At 42.5% G+C, this 16,480-nt stretch overlaps 1 protein-coding gene across 5 annotated transcripts in view; it reads right to left on the bottom strand.

The window, feature by feature from the left end:
- LOC139765720 (5-phosphohydroxy-L-lysine phospho-lyase-like) overlaps positions 1–16,480 on the bottom strand; it is a 203,296-nt gene that overhangs the window by 128,943 nt on the left and 57,873 nt on the right. For all 5 annotated transcript variants that reach the window (XM_071693523.1, XM_071693526.1, XM_071693525.1 and 2 more), the window contains one exon: positions 14,920–15,038. In XM_071693523.1, the coding sequence (XP_071549624.1) occupies positions 14,920–15,038 (119 nt within the window). The remainder of the gene's footprint in view (positions 1–14,919; positions 15,039–16,480) is intronic.

Below are 16,480 nucleotides of genomic sequence, written 5' to 3'. Positions count from 1 at the left end.
TTGAAGGAATAGTGGTTCCAACAATGTTGTATGGTTGCGAGGCGTGGGCTATGGATAGAGTTGTGTGCAGGAGGATGGATGTGCTGGAAATGAGATGTTTGCGGACAATGTGTGGTGTGAGGTGGTTTGATCGAGTGAGTAACGTAAGGGTAAGAGAGATGTGTGGAAATAAAAAGGGCGTGGTTGAGAGAGCAGAAGAGGGTGTTTTGAAGTGGTTTGGGCACATGGAGAGGATGAGTGAGGAAAGATTGACCAAGAGGATATATGTGTCGGAGGTGGAGGGAGCAAGGAGAAGAGGGAGACCAAATTGGAGGTGGAAAGATGGAGTGAAAAAGATTTTGTGTGATCGGGGCCTGAACATGCAGGAGGGTGAAAGGAGGGCAAGGAATAGAGTGAATTGGAGCGATGTGGTATACCGGGGTTGACGGGCTGTCAGTGGATTGAATCAAGGCATGTGAAGCGTCTGGGGTAAACCATGGAAAGCTGTGTAGGTATGTATATTTGCGTGTGTGGACGTATGTATATACATGTGTATGGGGGGGGGGGTTGGGCCATTTCTTTCGTCTGTTTCCTTGCGCTACCTCGCAAACGCGGGAGACAGCAACAAAGTAAAAAAAAAAGAAAAAAAAAAAAAAAAATATATATATATATATATATATATATATATATATATATATATATATATATATATATATATATATACTTACTTCATCCTTGCCCCTCTTTCCAAAACTCTTGCATTTACCTCCCTAACAACCCCATCCATAAACAAATTAAACAACCATGGAGACATCACACACCCTTGCCGCAAACCTACATTCACTGAGAACCAATCACTTTCCTCTCTTCCTACACGTACACATGCCTTACATCCTCCATAAAAACTTTTCACTGCTTCTAACAACTTGCCTTCCACACCATATATTCTTAATACCTTCCACAGAGCATCTCTATCAACTCTATCATATGCCTTCTCCAGATCCATAAATGCTACATACAAATTCATTTGCTTTTCTAAGTATTTCTCACATACATCCTCCAAAGCAAACACCTGATCTACACATCCTCTACCACTTCTGAAACCACACTGCTCTTCCCCAATCTGATGCTCTGTACATGCCTTCACCCTCTCAATCAATACCCTCCCATATAATTTACCAGGAATACTCAACAAACTTATACCTCTGTAATTTGAGCACTCACTCTTATCCCCTTTGCCTTTGTACAATGGCACTATGCACGCATTCCGCCAATCCTCAGGCACCTCACCATGAGTCATACATACATTAAATAACCTTACCAACCAGTCAACAATACAGTCACCCCCTTTTTTAATAAATTCCACTGCAATACCATCCAAACCTGCTGCCTTGCCGGCTTTCATCTTCCGCAAAGCTTTCACTACCTCTTCTCTGTTTACTCAACAAACTTATACCTCTGTAATTTGAGCACTCACTCTTATCCCCTTTGCCTTTGTACAATGGCACTATGCAAGCATTCCGCCAATCCTCAGGCACCTCACCATGAGTCATACATACATTAAATAACCTTACCAATCAGTCAACAATACAGTCACCCCTTTTTTAATAAATTCCACTGCAATACCATCCAAACCTGCTGCCTTGCCGGCTTTCATCTTCTGCAAAGCTTTTACTACCTCTTCTCTGTTTACCAAATCATTTTCCCTAACCCTCTCACTTTGCACACCACCTCGACCAAAACACCCTATATCTGCCACTCTATCCTCAAACATTCAACAAACCTTCAAAATACTCACTCCATCTCCTTCTCACATCACCACTACTTGTTATCACCTTCCCATTTGTGCCCTTCACTGAAGTTCCCATTTGCTCCCTTGTCTTACGCACTTTATTTACCTCCGCGTTTGCGAGGTAGCGCAAGGAAACAGACGAAAGAAATGGCCCAACCCACCCCCATACAAATGTACATACATACGTCCACACACGCAAATATACATACCTACACAGCTTTCCATGGTTTACCCCAGACGCTTCACATGCCCTGGTTCAATCCATTGACAGCACGTCGACCCCGGTATACCATATCGTTCCAATTCACTCTATTCCTTGCACGCATTTCACCCTCCTGCATGTTCAGGCCCCGATCACTCAAAATCGTTTTCACTCCATCTTTCCACCTCCAATTTGGTCTCCTACTTCTCGTTCCCTCCACCTCTGACACATATATCCTCTTGGTCAATCTTTCCTCCCTCATTCTCTCCATGTGACTAAATCATTTCAAAACACCCTCTTCTGCTCTCTCAACCAAGCTCTTTTTATTTCCACATATCTCTCTCACCCTTACATTACTTACTCGATCAAACCACCTCACACCACATATTGTCCTCAAACATCTCATTTCCAGCACATCCACCCTCCTGCGCACAACTCTATCCACAGCCCACGCCTCGCAACCATACAACATTGTTGGAACCACTATTCCTTCAAACATACCCATTTTTGCTTTCCGAGATAATGTTCTCGACTTCCAAACATTCTTCAAGGCTCCTAGAATTTTCGCCCCCCTCCCCCACCCTATGATTCACTTCCGCTTCCATGGTTCCATCCGCTGCCAGATCCACTCCCTGATATCTAAAACACTTTACTTCCTCCAGTTTTTCTCCATTCAAACTTACCTCCCAATTGACTTGACCCTCAACCCTACTGTACCTAATAACCTTGCTCTTATTCACATTTACTCTTAACTTTCTTCTTTCACACACTTTACCAAACTCAGTCACCAGCTTCTGCAGTTTCTCACATGAATCAGCCACCAGCGCTGTATCATCAGGGAACAACAACTGACTCACTTCCCAAGCTCTCTCATCCACAACAGACTGCATACTTGCCCCTCTTTCCAAAACTGTTGCATTCACCTCCCTAATAACCAGTCCATAAACAAATTAAACAACCATGGAGACATCACACACCCCTGCCACAAACCCACATTCACTGAGAACCAATCACTTTCCTCTCTTCCTACACGTACACATGCCTTATATCCTCGATAAAAACTTTTCACTGCTTGTAACAACTTGCCTCCCACACCATATATTCTTAAAACCTTCCACAGAGCATCTCTATCAACTCTATCATATGCCTTCTCCAGATCCATAAATGCTACATACAAATCCATTTGTTTTTCTAAGTATTTCTCACCTACATTCTTCAAAGCAAACACCTGATCCACACATCCTCTACCACCTCTGAAACCACACTGCCCTTCCCCAGTCTCATGCTCTGTACATGCCTTCACCCTCTAAATCAATATCCTCCAATATAATCTACCAGGAATACTCAACAAACTTATACCTCTGTAATTTGAGCACTCACTCTTATCCCCTTTGCCTTTGTACAATGGCACTATGCAAGCATTCCGCCAATCCTCAGGCACCTCACCATGAATCATACATACATTAAATAACCTTACCAACCAGTCAACAATACAGTCACCCCCTTTTTTAATAGATTCCACTGCAATACCATCCAAACCTGCTGCCTTGCCGGCTTTCATCTTCTGTAAAGCCTTTACTACCTCTTCTCTATTTACCAAATCATTTTCCCTAACCCTCTCACTTTACTCACCACCTCGACCAAAACAACCTATATCTGCCAATCTATCATCAAACACATTCAACAAACCTTCACAATGCTCACTCCATCTCCTTCTTACATCACCACTGCTTGTTATCACTTCCCCATTTGCTCCCTTGTCATCTGCACTTTATCTACCTCCTTCCAAAACATCTTTTTATTCTCCCTAAAATTTAATGATACTCTCTCACCCCAACTCTCATTTGCCATCTTTTTCACCTCTTGCACCTTTCTCTTGACCTTCTGCCTCTTTCTTTTATACCTCTCTCTCTCTCTCTCTCTCTCTCTCTCTCTCTATATATATATATATATATATATATATATTTTTTTCTTTTTTTTTTTATACTTTGTCGCTGTCTCCCGCGTTTGCGAGGTAGCGCAAGGAAACAGACGAAAGAAATGGCCCAACCCCCCCCATACACATGTATATACATACGTCCACACACGCAAATATACATACCTACACAGCTTTCCATGGCTTACCCCAGACGCTTCACATGCCTTGATTCAATCCACTGACAGCACGTCAACCCCGGTATACCACATCGCTCCAATACACTCTATTCCTTGCCCTCCTTTCACCCTCCTGCATGTTCAGGCCCCGATCACACAAAATCTTTTTCACTCCATCTTTCCACCTCCAATTTGGTCTCCCTCTTCTTGTTCCCTCCACCTCCGACACATATATCCTCTTGGTCAATCTTTCCTCACTCATCCTCTCCATGTGCCCAAACCACTTCAAAACACCCTCTTCTGCTCTCTCAACCACGCTCTTTTTATTTCCACACATCTCTCTTACCCTTACGTTACTCACTCGATCAAACCACCTCACACCACACATTGTCCTCAAACATCTCATTTCCAGCACATCCATCCTCCTGCGCACAACTCTATCCATAGCCCACGCCTCGCAACCATACAACATTGTTGGAACCACTATTCCTTCAAACATACCCATTTTTGCTTTCCGAGATAATGTTCTCGACTTCCACACATTCTTCAAGGTCCCCAGAATTTTCGCCCCCTCCCCCACCCTATGATCCACTTCCGCTTCCATGGTTCCATCCGCTGCCAGATCCACTCCCAGATATCTAAAACACTTCACTTCCTCCAGTTTTTCTCCATTCAAACTCACCTCCCAATTGACTTGACCCTCAACCCTACTGTACCTAATAACCTTGCTCTTATTCACATTTACTCTTAACTTTCTTCTTCCACACACTTTACCAAACTCAGTCACCAGCTTCTGCAGTTTCTTACATGAATCAGCCACCAGCGCTGTATCATCAGCGAACAACAACTGACTCACTTCCCAAGCTCTCTCATCCCCAACAGACTTCATACTTGCCCCTCTTTCCAAAACTCTTGCATTTACCTCCCTAACAACCCCATCCATAAACAAATTAAACAACCATGGAGACATCACACACCCCTGCCGCAAACCTACATTCACTGAGAACCAATCACTTTCCTCTCTTCCTACACGTACACATGCCTTACATCCTCGATAAAAACTTTTCACTGCTTCTAACAACTTTCCTCCCACACCATATATTCTTAATACCTTCCACAGAGCATCTCTATCAACTCTATCATATGCCTTCTCTAGATCCATAAATGCTACATACAAATCCATTTGCTTTTCTAAGTATTTCTCACATACATTCTTCAAAGCAAACACCTGATCCACACATCCTCTACCACTTCTGAAACCACACTGCTCTTCCCCAATCTGATGCTCTGTACATGCCTTCACCCTCTCAATCAATACCCTCCCATATAATTTACCAGGAATACTCAACAAACTTATACCTCTGTAATTTGAGCACTCACTCTTATCCCCTTTGCCTCTGTACAATGGCACTATGCACGCATTCCGCCAATCCTCAGGCACCTCACCATGAGTCATACATACATTAAATAACCTTACCAACCAGTCAACAATACAGTCACCCCCTTCCCTTTTTTAATAAATTCCACTGCAATACCAATTTTTTTTTTTTTTATACTTTGTCGCTGTCTCCCGCGTTTGCGAGGTAGCGCAAGGAAACAGACGAAAGAAATGGCCCAACCCCCCCCCCCATACACATGTACATACACACGTCCACACACGTAAATATACATACCTACACAGCTTTCCATGGTTTACCCCAGACGCTTCACTTGCCTTGCTTCAATCCACTGACAGCACGTCAACCCCTGTATACCACATGACTCCAATTCACTCTATTTCTTGCCCTCCTTTCACCCTCCTGCATGTTCAGGCCCCGATCACACAAAATCTTTTTCACTCCATCTTTCCACCTCCAATTTGGTCTCCCTCTTCTCCTCGTTCCCTCCACCTCCGACACATATATCCTCTTGGTCAATCTCTCCTCACTCATTCTCTCCATGTGCCCAAACCATTTCAAAACACCCTCTTCTGCTCTCTCAACCACGCTCTTTTTATTTCCACACATCTCTCTTACCCTTACGTTACTTACTCGATCAAACCACCCCACACCACACATTGTCCTCAAACATCTCATTTCCAGCACATCCATCCTCCTGCGCACATCTCCATCCATAGCCCACGCCTCGCAACCATACAACACCGCTGGAACCACCATTCCCTCAAACACACCCATTTTTGCTTTCCGAGACAATGTTCTCGACTTCCACACATTTTTCAAGGCTCCCAAAATTTTCGCCCCCTCCCCCATCCCATGATCCACCTCCGCTTCCATGGTTCCATCCGCTGACAGATCCACTCCCAGATATCTAAAACACTTCACTTCCTCCAGCTTTTCTCCATTCAAACTCACCTCCCAATTGACCTGACCCTCACCCCTACTGTACCCAACAACCCTGCTCTTATTCACATTTACTCTCAACTTTCTTCTTCCACACACTTTACCAAACTCAGTCACCAGCTTCTGCAGTTTCTCACATGAATCAGCCACCAGCGCTGTATCATCAGCGAACAACAACTGACTCACTTCCCAAGCTCTCTCATCCCCAACAGACTTCATACTTGCCCCTCTTTCCAGACTCTTGCATTTACCTCCCTTACAACCCCATCCATAAACAAATTAAACAACCATGGAGACATCACACACCCCTGCCGCAAACCTACATTCACTGAGAACCAATCACTTTCCTCTCTTCCTACACGTACACATGCCTTACATCCTCGATAAAAACTTTTCACTGCTTCAACAACTTGCCTCCCACACCATATATTCTTAATACCTTCCACAGAGCATCTCTATCAACTCTATCATATGCCTTCTCCAGATCCATAAATGCTACATACAAATCCATTTGTTTTTCTAAGTATTTCTCACCTACATTCTTCAAAGCAAACACCTGATCCACACATCCTCTACCACCTCTGAAACCACACTGCTCTTCCCCAATCTGATGCTCTGTACATGCCTTCACCCTCTCAATCAATACCCTCCCATATAATTTACCAGGAATACTCAACAAACTTATACCTCTGTAATTTGAGCACTCACTCTTATCCCCTTTGCCTTTGTACAATGGCACTATGCAAGCATTCCGCCAATCCTCAGGCACCTCACCATGAATCATACATACATTAAATAACCTTACCAACCAGTCAACAATACAGTCACCCCCTTTTTTAATAGATTCCACTGCAATACCATCCAAACCTGCTGCCTTGCCGGCTTTCATCTTCTGTAAAGCCTTTACTACCTCTTCTCTATTTACCAAATCATTTTCCCTAACCCTCTCACTTTACTCACCACCTCGACCAAAACAACCTATATCTGCCAATCTATCATCAAACACATTCAACAAACCTTCACAATGCTCACTCCATCTCCTTCTTACATCACCACTGCTTGTTATCACTTCCCCATTTGCTCCCTTGTCATCTGCACTTTATCTACCTCCTTCCAAAACATCTTTTTATTCTCCCTAAAATTTAATGATACTCTCTCACCCCAACTCTCATTTGCCATCTTTTTCACCTCTTGCACCTTTCTCTTGACCTTCTGCCTCTTTCTTTTATACCTCTCTCTCTCTCTCTCTCTCTCTCTCTCTCTCTCTCTATATATATATATATATATATATATATTTTTTTCTTTTTTTTTTTATACTTTGTCGCTGTCTCCCGCGTTTGCGAGGTAGCGCAAGGAAACAGACGAAAGAAATGGCCCAACCCCCCCCATACACATGTATATACATACGTCCACACACGCAAATATACATACCTACACAGCTTTCCATGGCTTACCCCAGACGCTTCACATGCCTTGATTCAATCCACTGACAGCACGTCAACCCCGGTATACCACATCGCTCCAATACACTCTATTCCTTGCCCTCCTTTCACCCTCCTGCATGTTCAGGCCCCGATCACACAAAATCTTTTTCACTCCATCTTTCCACCTCCAATTTGGTCTCCCTCTTCTTGTTCCCTCCACCTCCGACACATATATCCTCTTGGTCAATCTTTCCTCACTCATCCTCTCCATGTGCCCAAACCACTTCAAAACACCCTCTTCTGCTCTCTCAACCACGCTCTTTTTATTTCCACACATCTCTCTTACCCTTACGTTACTCACTCGATCAAACCACCTCACACCACACATTGTCCTCAAACATCTCATTTCCAGCACATCCATCCTCCTGCGCACAACTCTATCCATAGCCCACGCCTCGCAACCATACAACATTGTTGGAACCACTATTCCTTCAAACATACCCATTTTTGCTTTCCGAGATAATGTTCTCGACTTCCACACATTCTTCAAGGTCCCCAGAATTTTCGCCCCCTCCCCCACCCTATGATCCACTTCCGCTTCCATGGTTCCATCCGCTGCCAGATCCACTCCCAGATATCTAAAACACTTCACTTCCTCCAGTTTTTCTCCATTCAAACTCACCTCCCAATTGACTTGACCCTCAACCCTACTGTACCTAATAACCTTGCTCTTATTCACATTTACTCTTAACTTTCTTCTTCCACACACTTTACCAAACTCAGTCACCAGCTTCTGCAGTTTCTTACATGAATCAGCCACCAGCGCTGTATCATCAGCGAACAACAACTGACTCACTTCCCAAGCTCTCTCATCCCCAACAGACTTCATACTTGCCCCTCTTTCCAAAACTCTTGCATTTACCTCCCTAACAACCCCATCCATAAACAAATTAAACAACCATGGAGACATCACACACCCCTGCCGCAAACCTACATTCACTGAGAACCAATCACTTTCCTCTCTTCCTACACGTACACATGCCTTACATCCTCGATAAAAACTTTTCACTGCTTCTAACAACTTTCCTCCCACACCATATATTCTTAATACCTTCCACAGAGCATCTCTATCAACTCTATCATATGCCTTCTCTAGATCCATAAATGCTACATACAAATCCATTTGCTTTTCTAAGTATTTCTCACATACATTCTTCAAAGCAAACACCTGATCCACACATCCTCTACCACTTCTGAAACCACACTGCTCTTCCCCAATCTGATGCTCTGTACATGCCTTCACCCTCTCAATCAATACCCTCCCATATAATTTACCAGGAATACTCAACAAACTTATACCTCTGTAATTTGAGCACTCACTCTTATCCCCTTTGCCTCTGTACAATGGCACTATGCACGCATTCCGCCAATCCTCAGGCACCTCACCATGAGTCATACATACATTAAATAACCTTACCAACCAGTCAACAATACAGTCACCCCCTTCCCTTTTTTAATAAATTCCACTGCAATACCAATTTTTTTTTTTTTTATACTTTGTCGCTGTCTCCCGCGTTTGCGAGGTAGCGCAAGGAAACAGACGAAAGAAATGGCCCAACCCCCCCCCCCCATACACATGTACATACACACGTCCACACACGTAAATATACATACCTACACAGCTTTCCATGGTTTACCCCAGACGCTTCACTTGCCTTGCTTCAATCCACTGACAGCACGTCAACCCCTGTATACCACATGACTCCAATTCACTCTATTTCTTGCCCTCCTTTCACCCTCCTGCATGTTCAGGCCCCGATCACACAAAATCTTTTTCACTCCATCTTTCCACCTCCAATTTGGTCTCCCTCTTCTCCTCGTTCCCTCCACCTCCGACACATATATCCTCTTGGTCAATCTCTCCTCACTCATTCTCTCCATGTGCCCAAACCATTTCAAAACACCCTCTTCTGCTCTCTCAACCACGCTCTTTTTATTTCCACACATCTCTCTTACCCTTACGTTACTTACTCGATCAAACCACCCCACACCACACATTGTCCTCAAACATCTCATTTCCAGCACATCCATCCTCCTGCGCACATCTCCATCCATAGCCCACGCCTCGCAACCATACAACACCGCTGGAACCACCATTCCCTCAAACACACCCATTTTTGCTTTCCGAGACAATGTTCTCGACTTCCACACATTTTTCAAGGCTCCCAAAATTTTCGCCCCCTCCCCCATCCCATGATCCACCTCCGCTTCCATGGTTCCATCCGCTGACAGATCCACTCCCAGATATCTAAAACACTTCACTTCCTCCAGCTTTTCTCCATTCAAACTCACCTCCCAATTGACCTGACCCTCACCCCTACTGTACCCAACAACCCTGCTCTTATTCACATTTACTCTCAACTTTCTTCTTCCACACACTTTACCAAACTCAGTCACCAGCTTCTGCAGTTTCTCACATGAATCAGCCACCAGCGCTGTATCATCAGCGAACAACAACTGACTCACTTCCCAAGCTCTCTCATCCCCAACAGACTTCATACTTGCCCCTCTTTCCAGGACTCTTGCATTTACCTCCCTTACAACCCCATCCATAAACAAATTAAACAACCATGGAGACATCACACACCCCTGCCGCAAACCTACATTCACTGAGAACCAATCACTTTCCTCTCTTCCTACACGTACACATGCCTTACATCCTCGATAAAAACTTTTCACTGCTTCCAACAACTTGCCTCCCACACCATATATTCTTAATACCTTCCACAGAGCAATACCAATATATATATATATATATATATATATATATATATATATATGTATATTACAGAGGTTTAAGTTTGTTGAGTATTCCTGGGAAATTGTATGGGAGGGTATTGATTGACAGGGTGAAGGCATGTACAGAGCATCAGATTGGGGAAGAGCAAAGTGGTTTCAGAAGTGGTAGAGGATGTGTGGATTAGGTGTTTGCTTTGAAGAATGAATGTGAAAAATACTTAGAAAAACAAATGGATTTGTATGTAGCATTTATGGATCTGGTGAAGGTATATGATAAGAGTTGATAGAGATGCTTTGTGGAGGGTATTAAGAGTATATGAGGTGGGAGGCATGTTGCTAGAAGCAGTGAAAAGTTTTTATTGATGATGTAAGGCATGTGTATGAGTAGGAAGAGAGGAAAGTGATAGGTTCCCAGTGAATGTCGGTTTGTGGCAGGGGTGCGTGTTGTCTCCATGGTTGTTTAATTTGTCTATGGATGGGGTTGTTAGGGAGGTGAGTGCAAGAGTTTTGGAGAGAGGGGCAAGTATGCAGTCTGTTGTGGATGAGAGGGCTTGGGAAGTGAGTAGTTATTGTTCGCTGATGATATAGCGCTGGTGGCTGATTCAGGTGAGAAACTGCAGAAGCTAGTGACTGAGTTTGGTAAAGTGTGTGAAAGAAGAAAGCCAAGAAAAACTAAGGAAACAGGGTGCAGAGTTGGAGTGTGGTGCTGAGATACAGTGGGTAGTGGCAAGCCTGTTTACAGATGATACTGTGTTGTTTGCAGAGAGTGAAGAGGAGTTGCATAAGGTTGTAGGTGTGCTTTATGATGTGTGTAAGCATAGGAGATTGAAGGTAAGTGCAAGCAAAAGTAAAGTGATGGTGTTTGAAAGGAAACAAAGAGAAAGTATAGATTTTGTAAAACCATACGGAGTGAAAGAAGAAAGTGTACTAAATTGTGCTATGGATATGGGGAGAAAAGACTGGAAGAAGCTAGGGAATTTAACTATCCAGGAGCTGTCTTGGGTAAGCGTGGGGATATGAAAGGGAGATAAGGAAGAGAGCAGTACAGGGTAAAAGAGTCATTGTGTTCCTTAATAGTATACTGAAGAGTACAGGTGCAAGTATGGAAGTGAAGAGAGGATTCAGGGATAGCACAGTCCTCCCAACCCTGACGTATGCAGCTGAAACATGGACGTGGAATGAAGCCAAGAGGTCAAGAATCCAGGCTGTGGAAATGAGCTATCTGAGAAGAGCATGTGGTGTGACTCGATGGAATGAAGAAATAAATGAAAGGGTGTATGAGAGATGTGGTATGGCAAGGAATGCAAAGGAAGTGACTTGTCAAATGGTAGAAAGGATGAAACGTAATACTTTGAGGTGGTTTGGGCATGTAGAAAGAATGCAAGACAGGAAGTTTACAAGGAGAGTGTATGATAGTACAACTAAAGGGGTTGGTGTGACATGGGCAAATAGGATGGGGGAATACTGGAGGGAGAAAAACAGAGGAAGAATGCATGGAATGGTGCATGTGAGGGAGGCAAACAGAGGAAGAATGCATGGAATGGTGCATGTGAGGGAGGCATGTATGGACATGTATAACTGGAAAGTCTTCTGCCATGGCCAACCCTTGATGGGAGTTCCTGAAGGGAACAGGCATTGGAGATATAGAGAGACAGATAGATAAATAGCACCTTTTCCTGATTTTGATCTTCCATCTAGACTGCCAGCATTTCCTTTTTTTCTTTTTTTACTTTCCTAATCAAAGAACGTCTCAAGTCATGTTCTTAGCACTTAGTGTGCACAAGAAAGTCATAATGTTTTTAATGTTCTCGACATTAGTTGTGTGCACTGGAATCAGAGTGGCAGCACACTTGCTACAGGGCCATTTGGTGATTTCGGTATGTCTCCAATGTCAACATTACCTATAGCTTCTTCTGTGGAGGTGCCATTATGCAAGAATGTAAGTGAATTTTTCGGTAGTACAAGGTATGATATCAAAGTAATAAACACACAAAAGGATATGAATACATTTAAATGAAACTATCAAATGGATCAATATGTGCTGGCTGTTTTACATACTGTATGTTAACAGAATTATGGCAGTAAAATTACATTGATATCATAATAAACTAAAGAATAAATCTTAGTCAAAATCAGTGCAATACTTGCAATGTCTAAGGGAAATATATCCCCTGAACCATCTTTACACTTTCAATAATGCGTCTGATCTAAGATTTTTTGATAATGGTAATAGCCATGTAACATTAATGAAAGGATTCTGTTTCGAATATATAAAAATTTGTTCCTAATGTACTTATTATTCTAATACTTCCTTTTTCTGTTGTTGAAAAGGTAGCTTTGATGGTACTATATGTGTGAAAAATACTCAAACCTGGCCTAGAAGTGATTCACCCTTCTTCCTATCAGAGGCCCCTTACAATGGACAGATATGTTTGATTTTTGGTATTTATATCACATTAAATACTAACAAAGACAATATAACATAAACTGCAAAAATCTCATGTTTTACAAATCTAGGTTAGTAATGTAATGATAATCTAAAGTGTAATCATAAAGCTCATGCAATAATAAATGCATTTTGATAATTTCAGTGGACATGTAGCAATAATTCTATGTACTTTTTCTATCACTCGCTATGCATGCCTTACCTGTAAGCAGGTGTAGTAGGTGGCACCCACCACTGCTGCTATTCTGTAGAAGCAGTAATCAGCGGCATGCAGGGAGGTACTACTGCCTGGGTTTCAGAAGGGACTACAATGTTTAACAAGGGCTACAATGTTTAACAATTCCCTTTCAACTGAGCTGAGATCACTGTCTTAAAACTCTTGCTCAACCACACATGGGTTGCTAGCATCTAACCCCAATCCTATGCTCTCTTCTTATCATACACAACACTTGACAAACACATAACTCACACACATCCTTATCCCTTTTATTATTTCCTTCTTACTTTGCAAACTATAATTCATGGCAGTACAATCATCACAACTCTTTGACACCAATTCCCAGCAGTGTCACTGGTCAAGAGGGATTGGGTGGATCCCAGGGCCCACTTGACCATCTTCATGTGACTGGGATCCATCCTTTTTCCATAACTACAGTTCCTAAAGCTGGCTCTTTTTCTGTCCATTTCTGGAACATTCATGGTCTTAATTCTAACCTTCATTTTGTTGAAAACTACCTGATTACCCTCTCCTCAAATTTTAAACTTCTCTCTATAAAATCCAACTATCCAAGACTGCTTTTCCTCTACACCATCAGATCTCCAACTATAATCTAAATCATTGATTCCACTGCAAGGGTGGACTTTGTACCTCCTGTAAAACAAAAACACCTGTCGCTTGCCTAATGGATCTTGAGTCTCCTAATCTTGATGCCATCTAGCTCAAAATCTTTATTACCTTGCCTTTATGTTATCTTGGCTTGGATGGAGTCCTACATTTCATCTTCTAAATCTTCTCTTCAATCATAATTTGATCGCTTGTGCTCTGATGCCCATAACATCAGGGACGGTGTGTACCAGACCATGAAATTCTTCCCTTCCCAAGTGACTCACTCTGCTTTCATTTTTACTCCGTCAACAAACACATCTTTTGGTCCTTATGAAAAGGAATCCCCAGTAACTGTAACCTTTCCTCCTCTTTTTCAACTAGGTCAATCTACTGCTAACCCTCCAATGATAAAGCTACTCTTTTTGGAATCTTACTTTCTCTAACGTAACTTTTGATGATTCTTCTGTTCCATCTTTTAGAATTTAAATTACAATATTGGAGGTTTGAGCCCCCTGCTCCTGCCCATCTTAATTGCCTTCTACAACATAATGAGAATATGTACAAAGTATTCTTTCTTTCTCTTCCCAATGATAGGTAACTGGGTAATGACAGTGTTGTGCTGTGATTTAACATTTAGATATGTGAAAAAAATAAAAAGAAAGAAACATATCTACAAACTCTAAGCTATGATGCAATCCATTAAAGATTTAATTCAATTTCCTAAGTTTTTAACGTGACAAGTGAATGCAATGTCAACTAAGTCAAGAGCCACCTCCTTGACACCTATATTCTTTTCAGACACTTCACAGGCATTCTATGCGATGAAAAAGATGACATTACATTAAGCAAACTTGTGACAGGTGACAGTGTTTCAACAGGAGACAGACTTGACAGTAATTTACCATATGACAAATAATTTTATCATGACAGACCATGCAATACATAGGACTTGACTGAGATGTACCTATTTCATTACGTATCCATGCAAAACAGCCAACAACCCACCACAGTGACTTACTATGTGACACAGAGTTGACGCAATCAAGGTACTCTGAGTTGGTGTCATCATACATGTACTGGTAACTGGCCCGTACAATCTTGAGTGGACTCTGTTCATGATGCAGGTGACACGATTTGCTGTGGAAGCAAGTACGATTACAACAAGGGTAAAAGAAAAAAGAGACTGATAAAAATATTCAAAAAAACTTTGTCAATGATATCTTCCATAAGGGAATCTTTACATAAAACATACTGAAGACAGGGTATGGGGGAAAGAATTCTACCTTTGTATCACCTGCATGTAATGGAAGCTGACTATGAGGGATGGAAGTAGGAGGCTAGAAACCCTCCCTCCCCTTATTGTTTTTCAGTTTCTTAAAAAAGGAACAAAAGAAGGAGCCAAGCAAGGAGCACTCATCCTCCTTGAAGGATTATGTTGGGGTCTCTGAATGAGTGTGGATGTAACCAAGATGAGAAGAAAAGAGACGTAAGTAGAGCATTTGCAGTAAGGAACCTGGACACTGGTTCTGAATGAATCAAAAAAGTTCAATGGTGAGTGGGAAAGAATGGTTTGGGAATGTCTTAGGGGTACAGTAGTGGATGGTGTAAGGATAAGCGTAGGAACTAAGGAACTTATCGTGTTTCATTTCCCTATGGTTACAAAAGGAATTTAGTTGATCATGTTGATCTCTTCCAATATACAGGAGGGTGAGAGGTGTGAGCAACAGAGTGAATTGGAAAGAAGTGGTATAATGGGGTCGACATGCTGTCAAAGGATTTAACCAAGGCATGTGAAACGTCTGGGGTGAATCATGGAAAGGTCTGTCGGGCCTGGATGTGGATAAAGGGCCGTGGTTTTGGCGCATCACACAACAGCTAGAGACTGAGTGTGAACGAATGTGGCCTCTCTTGTCTGGTTCCTGGTGCTACTTTGCTGAGGCTGGGGGTACTGATGCTGTTTCCTGTGGGGTGGGGTAGCATCAGGAATGGATGAAGGCAAGCAAGTATGAATATGTCCAAGTGTATATATGTATATGTCTGTGTATGTATGTGTATGTATATGTGTATACCACATCGTTCCAATTCACTCTACATCTTGCATGCCTCTCACCCTCCTTTCTGTTCAGGCCCCAATTGCTCAAAATCTTTTTTACTCCATCCTTCCACCTCCAAATTGGTCTCCTGCTTCTCCTTGTTCCCTCCATCTCCGATACATATATCCTCTTTGTCAATCTTTCCTCTGATTCTCTCCATATGCCCAAACCATTTCAACAAACCCTCTTCTGCTCTCACCACAACACTCTTTTTATTTCTACACATCTCTCTTACCCTTTCACAACTTACTCGATCAAACCACCTCACACCACTTACTGTCCTCAAACATTTCATTTCTAACACATCCCCCTCTTCCTATCTATAGAACATGCCTCGCAACCATATAACATTGTTGGAACTACTATTCCCTCAAACATACTCATTTTTGGTCTCTGAGACAACGTTCTCTCCTTCCGCACATTTTTCATTGCTCCCAGAAACTTCACCCCCTTCCCCACCCTGTGACTCACTTCCACTTCCAAGGT

The sequence above is a fragment of the Panulirus ornatus genome, chromosome 55, assembly GCF_036320965.1.
Source record: "Panulirus ornatus isolate Po-2019 chromosome 55, ASM3632096v1, whole genome shotgun sequence".
In the NCBI taxonomy this organism is placed as follows: domain Eukaryota; kingdom Metazoa; phylum Arthropoda; class Malacostraca; order Decapoda; family Palinuridae; genus Panulirus; species Panulirus ornatus.
The sequence above is the reverse complement of the archived record's forward strand: the minus strand, read 5'-3'. Positions and strand labels throughout refer to the sequence as shown.